Raw genomic sequence first — 22,093 nt, forward strand, 5'->3', positions numbered from 1 at the left:
TTGCACTTCCTCTATTGTGATGTCCGCGTTCAGTCTAGTCAGTTCGTCTTCGGTTATTTGTGTAAGTCCTAATGTCTTTAGCCACTCCCTCCCTCCTTCTCCATTTTCATCCCCTTTACTATATAGTTTGGCATAGTATTCCCCAAGATCTGGTTGATCTCCTGCGGATTCGTCGATTTGGTCCCATCCTGTCTTGTCATACTAGCTATTAACGTCAACGGTCGTCTTCCCTTTGCCAGGTTAGCCAGCAGTTTACCTGCCTTATTGCCAAATCGGTGCAAGTCAACCTCCTGCTGAGACCTTACTAGTTCTTCTCGTTTTCCTACCCACATGTCAAACTCTTGTTTTGCTTCCTTCCACTCTTCTTTTGCTTTTTGGGATTTGTTTTCTAGGTACCTTGTGTATTTCTCTCTCAAACTAGTGCTTGCCTCCTGGTAATGTTTTTGCGTCTGTTTCCTGATTTTGGCTACATGCCCCATCAGTCTCCCCCTTAATACTACTTTCGCTGTTTCCCAGAATAGCATTGCCTCTTCCTCGTGCCCGCTGTTAGTGCCGCAATATTCCTCCCACCACTCCTTTAATGTTTTAATAAAATCTTTATCTTTGAGTAAGAATGATGGAAATCTCCATATATAATCCGAGCCCCTCTGTATTCTGTCATTTAAGTCTAAGGTCACCGGGCTGTGGTCGGATATAACCATGTTCTCTATGTCTACATCCTTGACCCTGTGCCAGAGTCTTTGGTCTACTATCATAAAGTCAATCCTTGACCATGCTTCGTGTGGGTGTGAGTAGTGTGTAAATTCACGTTCATATGGGTGTTGCGTTCTCCAACTGTCCTGCAGATTTGTGTCTTCCAGTAATTTGGCCATCAAACCCTTTGTATTCCTACTCTGCCTACCTTGTTCCTTGCCATACCTCCTATCCTCCTCTTTCGAAACTACTGGATTAAAATCTCCCCCACTTTCTTATTTGGGTCTACATCCACTCCCAATTTGTTGGTGATAAAGTCAAAGAAGGCTTTTTGTTCGGTATTAGGGGCGTATATATTGTGTATACTAAACTCTCCCTGCGGGTTAGTTAATTTGATATGTATGTACCTCCCACCATCATCACTGTCTTGGGACACTATTTCGTGAGTAAAGTGTTTGTTTATTAAGATCATTACCCCTGCCTTCCTTCCCTGGGATCCTGAACCGACTACCGCCCCCACCCATAATTTTTGCATACGAAAAAAATCCCCTTTTTGCAGGTGGGTCTCCTGCAGTAGTGCGATATCTACCTTCAGTCTTTTAAGGTGTCGTAATATCATCATGCGCTTATGTGGAGACTTCAAACCTTTTACGTTCCAAGTGACTAATTTAACCATTATCCCAACATCTCGGGACATTTATGTCGCTATATGTTCTAACTTGTGTGTGTCTTGGCGCCTTTCCCTGGTCTTTTCCCTGCCTTAACTCCGCTGCGTACTGACAACTATGTATTGCCTGGGCGCAACCTTGTGTCCTCTTCTTGGCATTAACTATAAACCTGTTATTTACCCCCCAACTGCCCTCAGTTTTCTTTCGGTGTTCTTATAGCATTGCTTTCCCTGAACCCAACTATTAAACCTAAATCTATGGTCAACTAACAACCCCTCAACTGTCCCCCCCCTTTACAATCAATCGTCTTGTCACTTCCATTTTTTCTGTGATGCTCCTGGCTCCGCAATCCCCTCTCGGCCCCCTAATTAACATTTACATATGGCCTGTCCCCCATTGTTCTGTTATCTAACACACCAGAGCAAGGTCTTCCTGGTCAATAGCCGTGCCAGCATACAATACCCCCTCCCTCATTGCCCATACCTATTATTTGTTACCTCTGGTCTCAGTTTCACTTCACCTCCCATCAGCATAAGTGACCTGGCTACCAGAAGAGCGATTTATCAGTAGATACTAAAAAGAGAGAAACCCGGTCCCCATAGATGTTAGGGTCCCCTACAGCCCCGATGGAGCAGGGCACCTTGGTCCATATAGATTGAAGAGGTGAGGGGAACTGAAGAGAAAAGAAAGGAAAAGCCTACAAGAGGGGGGGGGAAAGGAAGAGGAAGTAGGAAGTGGAAAAGGACGTGGAAGAGGAAGTAGGAAGTGGAAAAGGAAGTGGAAAAGGAAGTAGGAAGTGGAAAAGGAAGTGGAAAAGGAAGTAGGAAGTGGAAAAGGAAGTTGAAGAGAAAGTAGGAAGTGGAAGAGGAAGTAGGAAGTTGAAAAGGAAGTGGAAGAGGAAGTAGGAAGTGGAAAAGGAAATAGGAAGTGGAAGAGGAAGTAGGAATTGGAAAAGGAAGTGGAAGAGGAAGTGGAAGAGGAAGTAGGAAGTGGAAGAGGAAGTGGAAGTAGGAAGTGTAAAAGGAAGTGGAAGAGGAAATAGGAAGTGGAAGAGGAAATGAAAGAGGAAGTAGGAAGTGGAAAATGAAGTAAAAGAGGAAGTAGAAGTGGAAAAGGAAGTAAGAAGTGAAAGAGGAAGTGGGACAGGAGGTGAAAGTAGGAAGTGGAAGTAGGAAGAGGAAGTGGAAGTAGGAGGTGGAAGAGGAAGTAGGAAGTGGAAATAGGAATTAGAAGAGGAAGTGGAAAAAGAAGTAGGAAGAGGTAGATGGGATGGTAAAGGAAGTGCAAGAGAAGTGGAAGAGGCAGTATAAGGTGGAAGAGGAAGTAGGAAGCGAAAGAGGTAGTGAAAGGGGAAGCAGGAAGCGGAAGGGGAGGCGGAAGAGGAAGTAGGAAGCGGAAGCTGAAAGTAAAGATGCAATAATAAACAGTAGATGTTACTCATCCCCTGCATTCAGTCAGTCCCCCCTCTCTTGGGCCCCTCAGTTCAGTTCAAAAATATCGATTCTTCTCCCTGCAGCCTCTCTCATGGCGCTCCCCTCTTCTGGCCTCCAGGCCAACGCGACGGCGACCTCCTTGCTTTTGGACTTCCTGCATGTATCTCCTTCCCCTCCATCCAGTCGTTCCGGCCCGATGCCCGGCTCTCCTCCTCTCTTCCTTGCTGAGTATGTTGCCTCTCCAGGAAGTCCTCCGTCTGATTTCTGTTCTCCATCTTCTCCATCCATCTCTCCGCCTCACTCAAGTCTTTCGTCGCAAAAAGGGATCCATCACGTCTTGTTACTCTCAGTATTGCAGGATACAGCAGTTGGAATTTTATGCCTTTACGATACAGCGCGGTACAAATCTTACTAAAGGCTTTCCTTTTGCGTGTAACCTCCGCCGAGTAGTCACCGAAGATCAGCACCTTATGCACTTGTAGAGACAGTGGGGTCCTCCTTCCTCTAAACGCTCGCAGTATCTCTTCTTTGTCTTTGTATTCCAAGTATTTTATTATCACTTGGCGCGGCCTGGCTGGTCCCGTCACTCCCGTGCTGTCTTCCTTCCCATTTGTTCCTCCTGTGCCTGGACGCTCTCTTACAGGGCCCACTCTGTGCGCTTTTTCCATCCTGCATTTGTGCGTTAGACCTAGCGCCTTGGGGAGCTCTGCTTCACATATGTTGTCCAATTGACGCATGCTTATAGATTCCGGCAAACCCACCAGCCTTAAATTGCTTCTTCTGGAGCGGTTTTCCAGATCCTCTAGTTTGTCTCTCATGGCCTGGGATCCCTCCACCATCTCCTGCAGCTGCCCCTTTAATGCTGCCACCTCGTCCTCTGTGTCAGAGATTCTTTGCTCCATCTCTGACATCCTGACTCCCTGCTGTGCGATCTGTTCCTTTAAGGGTGCTAGCACTGCCCCCACCATAGCCTCTAGAGAGTCTTTGATCTTGTCTGCCAGGTGCACTGCCACTGTTCCAGCCAGACGGTCATAATCAATTTGCAGGCCTGGGAACTGTTCGTGCTGCTGGGCTGTCTGCTGCTGGTGCTGCTGGGCTATCTGCTGCTGGGCTGTCTGCTGCTGGTGCTGCTGGGCTGTCTGCTGCTGGTGCTGCTGGGCTGTCTGCTGCTGGTGCTGCTGGGCTGTCTGCTGCTGGTGCTGCTGGGCTGTCTGCTGCTGGTGCTGCTGGGCTGTCTGCTGCTGGAGTTGCTGGGCTGTCTACTGCAGGAGTTGCTGGGCTGTCTGCTGCTGGAGTTGCTGGGCTGTCTGCTGCTGGAGTTGCTGGGCTGTCTGCTGCTCGTGCTGCTCGGCTGCCTGCTGTTCGTGCTGCTCGGCTGCCTGTTGCACGTGTTGCCGAGCTCTTTGCTGCTTTCTCAGCTGCTCCCCCTCCTCCTCCATCCGTCCCCGCTCACCTCCCTGCACACCGCCGCGGCCCGCGGCCGCCATTTTGCGCTCCATGTGCACTGCTTTCTCTGCAGCACCCTGCTCCAGCTGTCTGCCACCGCTCCGGAGGAGGTACCGCTCCATGCACGGTCACCTCCCGCTCCTCGCCTCCCCTTCTCCGCCTCCTCCCCCGGCCGTGGGGCTCCTGTAGTCGGTGTGTGGGGCTGAGGAACGTGCGGAGCTCTGTCGCCCGCGTCCTCACATCACAGCGCCGGAACCGGAAGCCGAGATGGACATCTTGACAGACATTCAGTCAGTCAGATGATCTATGTACGGTCAATCAGAAGTCGACGTGCAGACTGAGAGTGTAAAGTGACTTATTGGGCTAAAGGAGTACGGTTGCCAGGGAGAGTACAGTGTGAGTACTCACTGGACCGAGCACCGGCGGGGTGCAGAGCCCTAGTTCAGGAAGACGCTTCAAGCTCGAATGATAAATTTGCCCAGTGAGGGAATCATCACGGTCCCTCACCAACGTTAAGTGTCCGGGGCACAGCAGCAAAGAGGGAACGGGGACAGAGATCCGACCCAAGAGAGGTTCAAGCTGCCTGCCATACAGACCAGGACTGTGACAACAGGAGGGGACCTTAAAATACTCCAGGCCACGGAGACCCAACAACTACAGACGGGTGTATGGAAGTTCACCAGGTCACTACACCGACATTGGGATCAAAGGAATACCGGATTACCTGAGGCCCAGATTGGTAGAGACCAGGACCAGCCGGATTGCAGCTACTCATGACCAGTGAGTAAAGCACAAGTTAAACCGCAGTCCCTGCGTTGTCTCAATTCTTCCTGCAGCTCTGCATCACCAACTCCCACCATACTACAACCACTATCATTGTCCCCTGGGGCTTAGTTCTACTTGCGGAGGGCCATAACATCCAAGCTTCTCAATACCACCAGCCCCAGCAGTGAGAGACTTTGCAGCGGCAGCTTTCCCCACATAGCCGCATACCGCAAGAGGCGTCACGAAAAACACTTCATTTTTACCCTTTTTTAAGCGACCTCCATGGTCACGTAACCGGGCACCGGCCACCCGTGAAACGTCTCCGTGATTCAAGGCCCGGGACAGAGTACCACAAAGCCCTGAGGTGCATCAAAGCCACCCTCTTTCACCACGTGTTTAACCCGAATAACACCCCTGCAGGTCCGATGTAGTCCACACGAGGTCCCACGATGCTTCCAGCACTACTACCTCTGATGCTCACAGCGAACACCATAGAAATTAACTGCCCGCTGTGAGAGCCACACAGCAACTGAAGTGAGCCACACGGTGAGTCAGTCATGTTAGCCACGGCCACAGCTGGAGTCCTCCACCCATGACAGTAAATCACCCGAGTGACTAAAGTGAGCCGTGCGATCAGCGGTGACTTCACTCAGGTGATTTGCGGTCACAGCTGGAGTCCCCCACCTGTGACCACAAATCAAGCCGCTACTGGAGGACTCACCTGAGTGACATCACCGCTGATCGCACGGCTGACTTCAGTCGTGGCCTGAAACTCACAGTGGTGAACCTGTGACGTCACTGCTATGACACATGCCGTAATGCAGGGCCCGCAGCTGTGATGTCAGGGGTTCACCAGAGTTCATTCTGATCGTGTGGCTGTCTGTACTCACAGCGTGCAGACATGCTTTATGACACACACTGTGACAGCATAGGGATTTAGCAGAGCTGAATCACCGTAAGACCTCGTGTGGATTACTTCGGAAATGCAGGTGTGTTTGGGAGTTAATAAAGTGGTGAAAGAGGGTGTTTTTTGTATTTTATTCCAAATAAAGGATTTTTGAGGGGTTTGTGTTTATTTACTTTCACATACAGATTAGTGATTCGGGCGGGGTCGCAGAGAGACTGCCATCACTAATCTAGGACTTAGTGGCAGATGTAGGCTGCTGGTAATTCCTTATTACCCCGATTGCTACTGCACCAGGGCAACGGGAAGAGCCAGGTCCAGCATCAGAATTGGTGCATCTTATGGATGCGCCACTTCTGGGGAAGATGGGGGCTGCTATTGTTAGGCTGGAAAGGTCCAAATAATGATGGCCCTTCCCACCCTAATAATATCAGCCCCCGGTTGTCTGCTGCACCTTGGCTGGTTTTAGAAAAATTGAAGGGGACCCCCATGTCATTTTTTTTTAAATTTAAATAAAATCAAATAATTTTTTTAAAAAAAGCGTAGGAACCCCTCTATTGTTCATAACCAGCCAAGGTACAGCAGACAGCTGAGGGTTGCAGCCTGCAACTGCTGGTGTTCATGTGCTGGATATGAAAATTGGGGGGACCACACGTTATCTTTTTTTACAAGGGTGAGCTGAATAATTTATTTTTTGATTGTTTCAACATAAAAAGATTAAATAGACAGACAGACAGGCAGATAGAGATATGTTAATATACTGTAGAATGTCCAAATTCTAAGCTTGCACCCTTTAGTGTCTTTCATGTGCCACTAGAGGGTATCTAGCCTTCTACTTAGTCAAAACAAATATTTTTTAGAAAATGACATGGGGTCCCCCCTATATTTGATAGCCAGCATGGGTAAAGCAGATGGCTGCAGCCTTAATAATCATGGCCCTTTTCACCTTGAGAATACAAGACCCCAGCTGTCAGCTTCACCTTGGCTGGTGATCCAAAATGGGGGGGACCCCAAAATATCCAGATACAACTTAACATACCTGCAAGAGAAATTTACATGTTGCAGATTTAAAAGAAAAAAAATAAATAAATAGTTAAAAAAAACACCTCAGGTCAATCTATGTAGCATAAAAAAAAAACAAAAGCACAGTTGGCATGAAATTTCTACAAATCCTATTCACTTTGCTGGAACTGTAATATGGTGTGTTTTTCATTCACGAAAATCTACAGCTTCAACGGACCCTAAAAATTCATCATACGAACTTAATAAAGCTGAGCGGATCCGGACTGGACCCGGGCGCTGGACTCCGGGTGCACGATACAGATCTGGCACTGAGGAAATTAATTGAAAAATAAAGAAAATAAGAATTAAGTGAGAATTTCATACTTACGAGACTCGGTGTCATGGTGGCAAACTGCTTCCAGGTCGCGCATTCACTTCCTGTACTGTACAGTATAGCTTTCCCCGCCCACCCGCCGTCCTGTCATTTGTGATTGTTTGCAGTCAGACACGCCCCCAGCTTGTGACAGCGTCTGCCTGTAGTTATTGCTCAGCGCGGCTCAGTCAAAGGCTACACTCACAGCCGGCGGTTGTTGTCTATGGCTGCTAGCTGTGAGATGTAGCAGAGCTTGATGCATCATCATGGGACCTTGTGTGGAGGTTACTAAAGTGGTGAAAGAGAATGTGCTTTTGTATTTTATTCCAAATAAAGGATTTTTATTTGTGTTTGTATTTATTTACTTTCATTTACAGATTAGTCATGCAGGTATCTCATAGACGCCTGTGCCATCATTAACCTAGGGTTTAGTAGTGGCTGTGCACTCTTATTAACCCCTCATTACCCAGATTGTCACCGCACCAGGGTACCGAGAAGAGCTGGTTAAGCACCGTGATTGTAACATCTAATGGATGCGGCAATACCGGGCGGCTGCGGCCTGAGGTAACCAGCCCCCAGCTGGCTTTATCTTGGCTGGGTATCAAAATTAGCGGGGACAGTACATTATTTGGCTTTTTTTTAATTATTTATTTAAATAAATTAAATAAATAAATAAATAAATAAAAGCCGCATGTGGTTTCTCGTAGGCCGGAGTCACACTTGTGAGGGACTCGCACGAGTCTGACATTGCATCATCGGCACAGTCGCACACTCTTCTGACAGAAGCAGGCCGCATGTGTTTGTCTACATGCACGCTCATGTTCAGAGAATTGCAAGCTGTGCCAGGTGATGTCATGCCAAACTCGCACGAGTCTGACATCGCATCACCCGGTACAGCCGCACACTCTTCTGTTAGGAGTCGGCTGCATGTGTTTCTGTCTACATGCACGCTTACCATGTTGACCCGCAGACACTTGCACTGCTTGATTGGTTGCAGTCAGCTATAACGCTGCCACTCAGGGTGGGGGCGCGTGTAACTGCAACCAATTACACGCGCCAGTGGGTGGGCAAAACAGTGAATGTTGAATTGTTGGCTCCGGAAGGGAAAAGCATGACCCAGAAGGATTTTGCCGCCATGACACAGTCTTGGTGAGTATACCGCACGCGCTCCTACCCCCTATCCCTTCCACCGACGTTTTTAATCTCAAGATTCTGGTCCCCATTGACTTATATGGGCACCGGATTTCAGAGTGGATCGGGATTTTTCTTTAATTGAGCACTGATCTGCCGGTCCCGTTTTTTTGCGAGTCCGAGCAGCTATACAACTGAAAGGTAGGGTGTCGCGGTTTTTTATTTTTGTATTAAAAATAGTGATTTTATTTTTAATACAAAATTAAAATCACTGCTTATTTAGTTTTTATTTAATTCTAATTTTACTGAAGGTACTGGGGGCTGCCATGCTGGATTTGCTGTGAGTAACGACAGTTACTCACTCCTTTATGGCAGCCCCTGTGCATAGAGAACAGTGGTCGGGATCCGACCCCAATTAGTAACATTAGAGTAGGCGTCTGCTGTGACCTGGATGCGCCTCCTGGGCTATCCAGATCACAGCAGAGGGAGGAGATCGGCGCCATCATTGTGGAGCTCACAGCGTATGCTGTTTGCTCCACTTTACCCCTGTCAACCGCCGGGATGTGTGAGTACGGACTGCCTACCCTCCCCTCCACCCGCCATTACCGTCTCCAATGACACCCCCTCCCTCTGCTCTACCCAGCCCCCGCTACTGTTGCTGCTGCCGCCCGTCCCCCCGCCGTTACCGACTCCAATGACACCCCCTCCCTCTGCTCTACAAAGCCCCTGCTCTGCCCCGCTACTGCCACCACCGCCCCTCCCCCCACTGTTATCGTCTCCAATTGCACCCCCTCCCTCCACTCTACCCAGCTCCTGCTCTGCCCCCCGCCGCCGGTGCTGTGTGTGTGTTTGTGTGCCTCCGCATGGGAGTACCTGTGCACCTCTCCCCACCACTGCCGCTGCTATCGTCTCCAAAAACACCCCACGCCCCTTCCGCCTGCCACCTGTCAGGCTGTGTGTGTACCAGTGATACTGTCTGCACAGCTGTATATCTAATTCTCTCCTGTGTGATACTATCTGCTGAGCTGTATCTAATCCTATCTTGTGTGATACTGTCTGCTGAGCCATGTATCTAATCCTATCCTGTGTGATACTGCCTGCTGAGTTGCTGTATCTAATCCTAGCCTGTGTGATACTCCTCCTGTCCTTGGTGACACTTTAGACATTTGTGGTCACCAACAAAATGGCTCAGCACTATGTCCCTACATTTCATTCTCTTATATCCTTTGGAAACAGCCAGATTGGGAGGGGGAGCTGTGACATCACACACAGGAGAGCAGATTCTGCCCACTTTACTGCAGCTGTAATCCAGGTTATTTCTACAGTAGGATTTCTGTAGGATTTCAGCAGCTGCTCCCCCTAGTGTTTAAGAGTGAAAAATATCAAACTTTTTAATTTTTTTTTATATTTTGCTTAATTAAAAACAAATAATATTTAAACAAAACATTAGAACATTAATACTTTACATTTTTTCAGTTATTGAATTTTTTTTTTTTTGGACGACACCTTCACTTTAACATTAAAGCAAAATTTTGGCTGGAATAGATTGCAGACACCATGCTACATTTTCAGAGCTCGATGTACAAAAACAACAGAAACTCCTCCATAAATTAAACAATTTTGGATATTACACCTCTATAGGAATTCATTTAAGGGCATAGTGAGCATTTTGAACCCAGATGTGCTGCATAGGACTTTAAAACACTGAGCAGTGAAAATGAAACATTTTGTTTTCCTCACTAAATGGGTGCAGTCAGAAAGCTGTATAACACAGACAAGAATCGCATCAAAATGCCCAAACTGGCCGGCGGCTCTCCTGACCCAAGCGTGAGAAGTGAGAACTGCACAGAAATACATGAAGCTGTCAGGCTCAAGTCAGGAGAGCCACTGCCAGTGTGATGCGATCCTCGACCAAGCAATACAGCCATCCAATGCCGGCCCTAAAGTATGTGCACACAGCGGCTTTTTCACAAAAAAGAGCAGCCACAAAAGTGTCCTATAGAATGAACATAGTGCAGAGCAATGTCAAAAGCATTACTGTGAAAGTGTCCTGTCTTATTTCACTTCTTTCAACCGCTTCAGTGTTAAGAAACTATGCTCATTCTTCCTGGGTTAGGAAGCCACCTGTTCGCTAATTTTAAAGTGGTTGCCCAACAAACAAAGTACCTTTTAATCAACAGATCTTCGAATAGAAAGTTCCACATTTCAATGAGTTAAAAAAAATATATATATATTACTGTGCTGAGATAATCTTAATGCACCTTTGCTGAGTATAATCTCTACATCTTTGCATAAGGCACCTTAGTTTTCAACTACAGGTATTCATATTGTGATTTGGTAACATAGGGTAACCTTCTATGTGTTATGACAAAATGGTATTTAGATTTTCATATATATTTTGGTTACTATCAGGATGTACTGATTCATGAATTTGGATGTTACTACATGTACGGTATATGAGATCTTGATGCCTTTATATTCATTATGTGGTATTGCCTAAGTATTTTGTAATTTTAAGAGTTGTCCCTCTAGGTGCTATATCCTGTTTTGTCTATATAGTAATTCGATTTTGTATGTAATAAAATATTTAATAAAAATTGAATCATATTGTTGTGCATCTTCACTTTGTTTTACCCAATAGGAGTACACCTTATGAGTTTGTTGTTATTGGTCCTAAACTATGGCTATATCTTAAAAATGTCTTGTCAACTCACCGATGTACTTTTTCCTTGTTTCCAGCTATATTTTTTATTAAGAGATAATTCTCGAGGCAATTTGATTGATTCTGCTTTCAGGCAATCCAGAGTTGGTGAAGAGAGCACTTCTATTAACATTTGAGAGCTAGCGGCCAACAGGCTTTCAAGACAAGGCTTAATGTGGCAGGTTTGCAAATCTGGTAAGTGAAGGAAAAAAATAAAAATGACATTCATATTTGCATTGAAGCATTATTTTTCGTCACCACCTATTATTGCACTTAACCATCAAACAGTTTCAAACAGAAGAAATGAACTTACTGCCCAGCTGCTTTCTTTGCTCAAGCTCAATTTCAGCTATTTCACTTAGTAGGACAATGCCTTGGAGAAGTGGGCTGTCTGCTGATAAATCAGGAGTCAGAACTGCTGTGCCTCTGAGTGGTAGACAGCAGGCCTGAGACATTTCGGATGCTGCAACCAATGCATTCATACCAGCCAGTGGACCATTGATAAATTTCACACCAGAAAGGTCAGAAAACATGTCCTCTTTACAGTTCAAATGTCCTGACGTCAAACTATCTGTACACGTGCTTTCCTTTATCATGTTCAAATCCATAAGCTCACTTGCTTTTTGGGATGGTTCAATGTGATGAAATATCCTTACTAAATCCATTTCATGATTTTGAGACTCAAAAGTGTCAGGGAAGTCTGTTTGAGTTGAACATGTATCTTTTCCAATGCCAAGATTAATTTCAGAAATGCGGGGGTAAAGACTTTCCATTTTTCTTAACTCTTCAGTCTTATCTACTTTTTCAGAATCCGATTCTTGCCCTAGAAAATGTTGGCATTCCACAGATACTTTACAATTATCTGGTTCATTAGAGAATTTATAACTCATGATTGATAAATCTTCTGATTTAATAGTGTCAGCGCTTGATTCAGTTGCCTTATCTTCCTCTGAGAGATGTACAGGTTTCAGATCCAAGAGAGTTTCAATATCACATCTGTTTAACTCAGAAGGTTTGATAACCGAAGCAAATTTTTCACCATTTTTAACATTTGTTGGTTGATTTATAAAGGAAAGCTCGTGCTGCATGGAAGGTGAGAGACACTGCACTGAGTATCCATGTGTGTCATCTGAAACCAGAAAACATTTATGATCAACAAATGTTTTAGGTCAACAGTACACTATTCAAGTAAATGAAGGGAACTGTAGAAACATCAATAAAGAAAATATACAGTGCAGACCAAACGTTTGGACACACATTCTCATTCAAAGAGTTTTCTATATTTTCATGACTGAAAATTGTAGATTCACATTGTAGGCATCAAAACTATTAATTAACACATGTGGAATGAAATACTTAACAAAAAAGTGTGAATCAACTAAAAATATGTCTTATAGTCTATGTTCTTCAAAGTAGCCACCTTTTGCTTTGATTACTGTTTTGCACACTCTTGGCGTTCTCTTGATTACCTTTAAGAGGTAGTCACCTCTTCACTTCACAGGTGTGCCCTGCCAGGTTTAATAAGTGGGATTTCTTGCCTTATAAATGGGGTTGGGACCATCAGTTGTGTTGTGCAGAAGTCTGGTGGATATGTTGAGGAGAGCCATAAAATGAAATACTTAATTAACCTCTGGACATAGAGCATTGTGGGAAATATGTCGATTTGCCTTACATAATTCAGCTCTCAGATCATACACATGACACAGATATAAAGATGGCTGCCATTTCCTGTTCTCCACACCTTGCTTGGAATGCAAGGAATGAAAGAAGATACCATATAGGAAAAGACCCCTGGTCAAGCTAGAAGACCAACCCAAAGATCAGATGACATCAAAGACCAAACCATCAGCATGGATGCACCAGATGACGTCCCTCTTATCACCATGGTTTCATCCACTGAAGTCAGACGCACCCATCAACAGCAACACGGATCTCCCCATTGGCTAGCTCATGAACTGTCCCACTAAATGGGCATATCTGAACTTGTGTATGCCCCTAGCCTATATCAAGAGGATGCATGCTTCTCCTCAGTCTGTTCGGTGCCATCTTTACTGTGACCAAGAAGAGATTTCATATCCGACTGTGTCTGGTGTGAATTCTTTTTATGCATGCACTTGGTCCATACCAATTCGGCCAGGCAGTAGGCAACTAGTGATCTCTGGTTAAGAGTTCACCTTAACATTAATGGCGCCCTGAACGTGGGGCCAGTACAGGAGAAACTCTACAATCTTGAGGACCGGCGATTGGAATGGCAGGACGTGCTGGATACCCTGAGCCAAGAGTCTGATCAACTCTTATACGAGAACACATGGTAAGTCTGCTGATTTTTATAATCTGAAGTCTTACTTGTGTGTCTCAGGGTGTGTGGCACTGATTGCCTGAACGTGTCCGGTTTTTGTGATCTCTGTGAAGGCAGAAGAGTTTCTCTGCTGCTGGCCATATTAATTGCGGAAGAACCATCACATGTTCAGTTGCCTGCTGCCTGTTTTGTATTTGTGACTAGGGGAGATTGACTGGTAGTTAGGATAGCAAGTGGGTTTTTGAGCAGTGTTTGGAAATGTGGAGGACGCTCCATGTGGTACGGTTTTTGGTTGTTGCCTGTCATATGTTTTGCGGTTCTGGTGGAGATTTAAATAGAGTTGTGGCTCGATGCCTAGAGTGATTGACTCGGCAAGAGGCCTAGAGATAAAGCGCAGGTTTTAATTGGTCAGGTTAGGCACGTGTTTTTCACGGGCTCTCAAATTTGTAGATATGGTGAAGGATATTGTCTGTGGTATAGTATACGGTTGTTGCCTGTGGTACAGTTTATGGCTCTGTAAGGAAATACGTGGGACTGCTGGTACGTGGTAATCTTGGGGCCTAGCGCAGTGTAGCGTGGAATGGCTGGTACGGATACCATTGGGGCGTTTAAGTTGCGCATTGTGGCTGGTACGTGGTAGTCTTGGGGCCTAACGCTGGACGTGAAATGGCTGGTACGGATACCATTGGGGCTTAGCGCAAGCTTGGGTAATATAATTGGTATGAGGTGTCTTGGGGTCTAGAAAGAGCGCTGGACGTGAATCGGCTGGTACGGGCACCTTGTAACCAGGGGTGACACCATTGGTGTCTTTATGAATTACGGACCATGTAGAAACTGGGCAGGGACAGGGACACCGTGACGAGGCGCCTGCTGCAGACTTAGCAAAACTTTACTTAGTGTTTCAGTTGTGTGTCAGTTGTGAGTAATCTCCCCTTGTCTTTTTGCTTGCTTGGTGTGGTTTATCTTGAGAGAAAGATGAAGCTGTGTCTAGTTGTGCCGGAAAAATCCGGATGAGAGTGGACTTTGTTAGGATGTGGGGACTCTAGGCCGCAATCCTGTGATAAACCATGTGTTATTCCTGGTGTCAGCAATTTTAGGTCAGATTTTAAAATGGTGGACGAAGCACATGGCTGAGGCATGATTGAAACAAAGACAGGAAGTGAGTCGGGGGATGTGTGAAGACCATGTGCTCTGTAAATGTTTGAACAAAGACTGAGTGGACTATTATATACTTAGACAGAAAAATAAGTTTTTTTTATCTATAATTAGACTTAGATCGTGGACGTGGACGTGTGTGTGTGTATAAATATATATATATATATATATATATATATATATATAGGAGTACAGACTACAGAAAATAGGAGAGAGAGAGTTGGAGCAGATGTGAGGTCCTTTTCCCTGCCACATGCCAAAATGGTGGATGAAGCACATGGTGTTTGAGGCATGCATGGTTTAAACAAAGAAAAGGTCGGGGGATGTGTGAAGACCATGTGCTCTGTAAATGGACCAGGACTATGGATATCTGAATATGTGTATATATGATATATACAAATGTATGTGTGTGTATGTATAAAACACAGACTATAGACTATAGGGGAAAATACTTGAGGAAAAAAAAATCAGTTTAGCTTCCCCTTCCCCCCACCTGATGCTACAATCCCAACAAAGAGAAGGAAATCACGTGCTGTGGGGCCATTTTCTATAGGCCTCAGTGCAGCTGACAAAACTGCTCTCACTGACTAACATATGAAGTGTTAGTAAAAGTTTATAGTACTAAAAGATGGAACATTGAATGATTGGGTAGTTGTGGAAGACACTTAATATAGATCCAGTGTGAAGGTTGGATTGAGTCAGGACAGTCACAAGGAGCAATATCTTATTAATTAGTAAGCAATAAAATTAGAAAAAAAACCTTTAAATAACGTACATTTGCAGTAGAGGTCATGATAAAGAAGTAAATAATAAATATTTCCGTTATGGATCTGATAGATTGATCCTGAGAGTTGCATGTTTTAAAAAATAAAAATAAACAAATAAATCAACAGAAGAAGGGAAATTTGACTTGTCTCCTGCAGCTGAAGAAGCCTCTTTCCATCTGGTTTTGGGGGGAGAAGCAATCTTAAAAACTTGTGGAACAGGATTTTTTTGTCTCCCCTTGGAATCTATTGTGGGCCTGCTGTGAAAAAAGCAGCCCAAACATGGTCATGTTTCTTTAAAAAAAAAAAAAAAAAAAAAGAGTGCTTTCTGCATTTAATTCATTGTAAAGTGTATCAGAAAACATTATTGAAACTAGTTTTTTATTTTACTAATTTTATCCCAAAGAAATAAAAGTTAACTGTGGACATGTTTAGATTCATTGATAGCTTTTCAAGCATCGAAGTCTGTTAGATAATTTTTCTATGGCAAATCCACATCTTGTTTTCCCACATGGCCAGTTAATTTGTTCTAGATTCTTTTATCCCTTCAAGTTATAGGACAGTATCAAAGAGATGCTGATAATCTCCTCAATGTTTCAAAAATGAACGCCTTTATATCCAATATCCAGAGGTTGTGCTACGTTATTATAGTTATTAATAATAATAATATAATAATTTATTAATATATTTATTAATAATTACAATAATTTGTTTTAACGAATATGGATGATTTATGGAATTCTTTGTTTTATATTTAATGTATTGAATAATCTGCTTTCTTTTTATAGAAAGAATGATTGCAGTGCAGATTTCTGTGGTTCAAGCAAAGGTTATAAAAGCCATTGAAAGGGTTTTCCATTATTAAGTTACAGATAAAAACAATATTTCTGGTGTTCCCGATTAGGTACAATCTATACAATGTGACTTTTATGCCTAAATGTAGAGCTCCGGGGCCACACACTTTTTGAATCTAATTATGTTTTGGATAATAGATTCAAAAAAGGGGGGGAAGATGATGTGGAAAATCACACATATTATTTAAGGTATCAATTTGTTCATCAATTGAGTTTTTCTATTAAGTTTTCTTTATATTTTTATTTGTAAGGAGGATACAGCAGACACACATATATCTCATGATTGCTCTGATGTAACAAGAATTGTCAGGTTTTGAACATGTCTCAAATGAGCCCATTGCTAATGCAGATTTTGAGTTTTTCCGTAGATGGATCCAGATACCAAGATGCTGGTTGATTCTACACTGGATATGCTGAGGTTACGCAACATGAGGTAATAAAAATCAAACCACTCCCTCCTCTCCCATCGGAATAGGAGAACGAGATGAAGATTTGCGATCACTGTGGTTAGTAGAGCGGAGGTGGGTAAGATAGGAAAATGTGCATATAGGCAGCGGATCTTTTCTAGTGTGACGTGATAAATCTATAAAGACCGTAGAGAGTGCGTATGAGCCCAGGTGGAGGCGCTCTCCTGTTATCAAAAGAGCCGGTGACTGATGGAGCAGGCAACAAAGAAGCAGTGAATGGGCCTAGAGTTGAGAGTCCTTTACCAATGCAGACCAGGACCAGTACCAGTACCTCGGTGGCTCCTGTCACGTCGTCCGTGACATCTGTCACTCCTTGTGTTCTTAAATCCTTACAGGAACAAGCGATTCAGCAAGGAACGGAGTGTGAGACGCAGGGAGCCAGCTGGCTGAGGAAGGTCTGTGGATAAAGGGCGGTAAGCTTTCTCTGCCATAAGTGCTCTACTCAATAATGGCCCATGCAACCCATGAACACGTGACAAAGAGTGTGGTGGTGGACAAGATATGGGTGGCACCACTGCTCAGTACCCAGGTGGCCAGATACATCCAGTCTTGTAAGACGTGTGCCCATTAAGGTAGAAAAAAACTGTAAAGACCTCGTAGAAACACCCCCCTCATCTGCTCTACTGCTCCGGTGATTGCAGATTAGTCATATACATCTACCATGAGTAGGTTTTTATGAGTTTTGTGCGTGTTGTGTGAATTTCTTTTCAGGCCTGCTCTGAAACATATCCAGTATGGAGAACGTTACTGCTGAAAAACTCATAATGCTGGTGGTATGTAAGTACATATTCTATAGCAGAGGTCACTATAGAGATCAGTACCTGATGAACCCATCTGCCATTGTGAAGAAGGGAGAAACGCGTTGGGATTCTTTCATGCTAAGTGTCTGACAAATATGCATTTATTTTATTAGCCTGAGGGTGAATTGTACAGTGGCGGGTCTGTGATTGGACAAGATCCCCTCATGACTTTCCCTGGCCTTATTATTATTATTGTATTGATACAGTGGGTACATGTTATACATGTGAGATATTTAATTTCTTTTAGGGTTTGGTCCTTGAATTTGCTGTATCATATTGATTTAAGCTACAAACAGCTATGTACAATGCAGAGTGTGAATATTTAATCTTTGGGAATTAATTGGATATATATATATATATATATATAATTGCATATTGACGCCTCTTTATCCCCTGTATCTCACGGTTGCTATATTTCCTCACTGACACTAGCAGCATGTATTAGCTTAGCAGTGTAGGGATAGGGAGGGTGAGCCGTCTGTGAGCGGGGGCGCCAATTCGCCTTATAGGGTGCCGACCTCCGCTGCGAGGTAGGGAGAGTTTAGGGCTATTGCTCCAATCCCTGCCCCCTGCTTTATTGGAATATTTAATTGTGTCTATAGTTACTCACATGGGTGTATGTTGTTTAGAATTTTAATGATTATAACATAAACATGTAACGAACCACACGATAATGGTGGACGCTGGCAAATCATGTAACAAATGTTCGTTTTCCTTTTTCTTAATAATTAGATCTTTACATAAGATATTTTTGGTTTAGCACCTAGAACGTGATTATATTTCTCATAGATACTTCAGATACAGTGTGATATCCTGACCAGTAATGTATTAGCCTTATACAAATGCCTATATAGTGTGTTAAACATGTGTATCCTCCAATTCCAGATCCTAAATCAGTGTCAGGAGCACGTGGTCTCAAGCCAGGAGACCGGGTGATCCTAAAAAGACAAGTCAGAATGAGCCATGAGTCAGAATCAGATGGGCCGATCCAGCTTTTCCCAACCACAGCAACTTCCATGAAGCTTGAGGTAAAACCCATCTGGAGACAACAACCGCTGTAAAGAGTCCATCGTACCAGCAGAATGAGGGTCACAACACACACATACTGCTGGATTATCTCACATAGAACCTTATGGAGAATTTCTAGATTGGGGATTAAACATGGGAAATAACCATGATAAGGGAACAATGGGTACAGGAACATTACACAAATAAGGGCTCATGGTGGGAAAAAACATTATCTGACCTGAACTAACCAATTAGTTTAAGGGTTTAAGTGACTTTTTAAGGATAACATACACTTGCTGGTAACTGGTATTGTCTTATTTGTTGGTATTTGAAGCCGTAAAAGTGCTACTCTGTGTTACTGAAGGTAATCGGATCCATGCGTAAGGGAAATCTTGTTGAAGGCCTCTTGGTGGCAGATTATGGACCCGAGAGGAAAAGAAATCATTTAGAGTTGTGATAAAATCAGGTGTATTCAGGTAGAAAAGTCTCGAAGACGCGGACAGCACTCAGATGTTGACTGAGAATCAGTCTATCAGAAACAGTAACGCTAAAAGCTGCAGCAGAACGGTAAGAAGCTTATACTTACAATTGCCTTACTCTTTCTAATTGATTCATCTCAAAATCTGGGTGAGCTCTTCAGCATTAAATAGTCTGTTCTAAGGACTTGGACATTACCTGTGCCTCTGTGAACTGTGTGTGCGGGATGTGATCAACTCTCTGATCAGCAGTCTGTACCAGCGGGGGCAAAGGCTTAGCATTGCTTGTATAGCGGATAGAAAAATGAAAAAAGGTTGAAGTTAAAGCATTAGAGCTGATGTGTTAGAGGACCACGGTAGGGTCAGAAGGTTAATAAAGTATTTAGGGGGGACTGTTGAGGAGAGCCATAAAATGAAATACTTAATTAACCTCTGGACATAGAGCATTGTGGGAAATATGTCGATTTGCCTTACATAATTCAGCTCTCAGATCATACACATGACACAGATATAAAGATGGCTGCCATTTCCTGTTCTCCACACCTTGCTTGGAATGCAAGGAATGAAAGAAGATACCATATAGGGGAAGACCCCTGGTCAAGCTAGAAGACCAACCCAAAGATCAGATGACATCAAAGACCAAACCATCAGCATGGATGCACCGTAACTTTTTTTGCGGGACGAGTTGTACTTTTGAATAAATCCACTAGTTTTACCATATAGTGTACTGGAAAATGTTAAGAAAATTCCAAGTACGAAAAAAATGCAAAAAAAAGTGTGACTGCCTGATTGTTATTGGGATATTTTATTCACCGTGTTCACTATATGGTAAAACTGATGTGTCGTTGTGATGCCTCAGGTCGGTACAAGTTTGTAGACACTAAACATTTATAGGTTTACTTTTATCTAAAAGTAAAAAAAAAAATCACAAGTTTGTCCAAAGAAATGTGCACTTTTTGTGCCATTTTCCACGATCTGTAGCGTTCGTTCTCGAGTTGGAGTTTTTAATGGTACCATTTTTGCGCAGATACTATGTTTTGATCGCCTATTATTGCATCTTGCGCAAAATATGCAGCGACCAAAAAACGTAATTTTGGCACTTGAAATTTTTTTGCCGCTACGCCATTTACCTATCATGATTTTATATTTTGATAGGTTGGGTATTTCTGAAAGCAGCGATACCAAATAAGTGTATATTTTTTTTAACCTTTTAATTTTCAATGGGGTGAGGGGGGGTGATTTGAACTTTTAGGGGATTTTTTTTACTTTTTTTTTTTTTTTAATTTTACTAGTTCCCCTAGGGGACTTTAATGATCAGCAGTCTGATCGCTCTTTCTTTCTTGTAGATCAGTGCAGCATTGCTCAGATCTGCAGAAAAGCTGCTCTCCTCTCACACACAGCACTCTGCCGGCAGTAAGAGGAACTGACTCATAGCTACAGGAGTCATTACATGACCCTATGCTATCATGGCAACAAATCGGATCCACGTAATCCCATCATATGACTTCCAATGGCGCAGAGTAAAGGGTGCTTTACACGCTGCGACATCGGTAACGATATATCGCCGGGGTCACATTGTTAGTGACGCACATCCGGCGCCGTTACCGACATCGCACCGTGTGACACCAATGAGCGACGATCAATGATCGCAAAATCGTTCAAAAACGATGATCATTGACACGTCGCTCATTTCTTTAATATCGTTGCTGCTGCAGGTACGATGTTGTTTGTCGTTTCTGCGGCAGCACACATCGCTGTGTGTGACACCGCGGGAGCAACGAACATCTCCTTACCTACATCCACCGGCAATGAGGAAGGAAGGAGGTGGGTGGGATGTTACGTCCCGCTCATCTCCACCCCTCCGCTTCTATTGGCCGGCCGCTTACTGACGTCACAGTGACGTTGCCATGATGCCGAACGCACCTCCCCCTTGAAGGAGGGATTGTTCGGCAGTCACAGCGACACCATTGACCAGGTATGTGCGTGTGACGCTGCCGTAGCGATAATATTCGCTACGGCAGCGAGCACCAAATGTCGCATGTACGACGTGGGCGGGTGCTCTCGCGCTCGACATAGCTAGCAATTCCTAGCGATGTCACAGCGTGTAAAGCACCCTTAAGTTAATGTTTACCGTGGCCGGCATGTACAGTGCACTGTGACGTTTTCACAGCGCGCTGTAAGGGGCTAACGGGCATGAGTGGGTAGCAAATCCACTCATGCCTGATAGCCGCACGTCACTGTTCAAATCAGCTGACATGTGCAGCGATCGTTGCCAGCTGCTGACGGTAGGGATTAACTTGACATGATCCATGACGTACCCAGTACGTTATATGTCGTGAAGAGGTTAAACGTTTATTATGAATTAATAAAGTTTCACTTATTTGAAAAAGAAAAAAAAAGCATAACAGGAGAAACAAACCTTGGAGTGAAGAAAAGCTACTTTGTTCCATATGTGGCTCTTTAACTGACTCATCATTAACTTCTGTTTTAGTTGATAACATTGAAGCAGGTGGTACACTGCTAAAAGAAAGCTGCTTAGAATACTCATCACACTCTTCTTTTAATTTGTTTGTTGCAGAGAACGATTCAAGAGAAAGAGATGAAGAACCAAACACTTTGATATAGGAATTACAAGCAGAGCTGCATAGAGAGCTTTCCTTATTAGTCTGTGAAGACAAATCCGCAACTCTTTCTTGCCTCAGTTTCATTCGCACCTGAAAATGGAAAACAGATAACCCTTTTAGCTCAGTAAAAAAAAATACTATTGCGAAAAATAAAAAAAATTTTAAAAATTTTTATCACTATGTTCGAAAAATTAGCATTATAGCTATAGCGATATATTGGGTTAATTGCAGTCAAAAATGTGTCTGACCTGCAATTTTTTTTTCCTTCTGTGTTGATTTTTGTAAACTTTTCATCCCTACTGAGTGTTCGGAAGCATATCCGATAATGCTGGAGGCATGGCTAATGGGCTCCAGATCTCATTTGTAAAAATAAAGATTAATTAGACTTCAAGAAAATTATACACATTTACGATTTCTGTGTTTTAACCATCTGCTCTCATGTCTCAGGGCGCTGTCAATCAGACAGAGGATGTAGGTAGAGAGTCGGAAATAATGGGAGAGCAGGAAAGCTGTAACTGAAGTGTCCACCC

At 43.8% G+C, this 22,093-nt stretch overlaps 1 protein-coding gene across 5 annotated transcripts in view; it reads right to left on the reverse strand.

The window, feature by feature from the left end:
- Window positions 1–22,093, reverse strand: part of TNRC18 (trinucleotide repeat containing 18) — a 1,341,710-nt gene that overhangs the window by 759,794 nt on the left and 559,823 nt on the right. For all 5 annotated transcript variants that reach the window (XM_075317830.1, XM_075317829.1, XM_075317828.1 and 2 more), the window contains 3 exons: window positions 21,359–21,653; window positions 11,430–12,245; window positions 11,130–11,308 (listed from right to left, as the gene is read on the reverse strand). In XM_075317830.1, the coding sequence (XP_075173945.1) occupies window positions 11,130–11,308; window positions 11,430–12,245; window positions 21,359–21,653 (1,290 nt within the window). The remainder of the gene's footprint in view (window positions 1–11,129; window positions 11,309–11,429; window positions 12,246–21,358; window positions 21,654–22,093) is intronic.

Source organism: Anomaloglossus baeobatrachus, chromosome 7 (genome assembly GCF_048569485.1).
Source record: "Anomaloglossus baeobatrachus isolate aAnoBae1 chromosome 7, aAnoBae1.hap1, whole genome shotgun sequence".
Classification (NCBI taxonomy): domain Eukaryota; kingdom Metazoa; phylum Chordata; class Amphibia; order Anura; family Aromobatidae; genus Anomaloglossus; species Anomaloglossus baeobatrachus.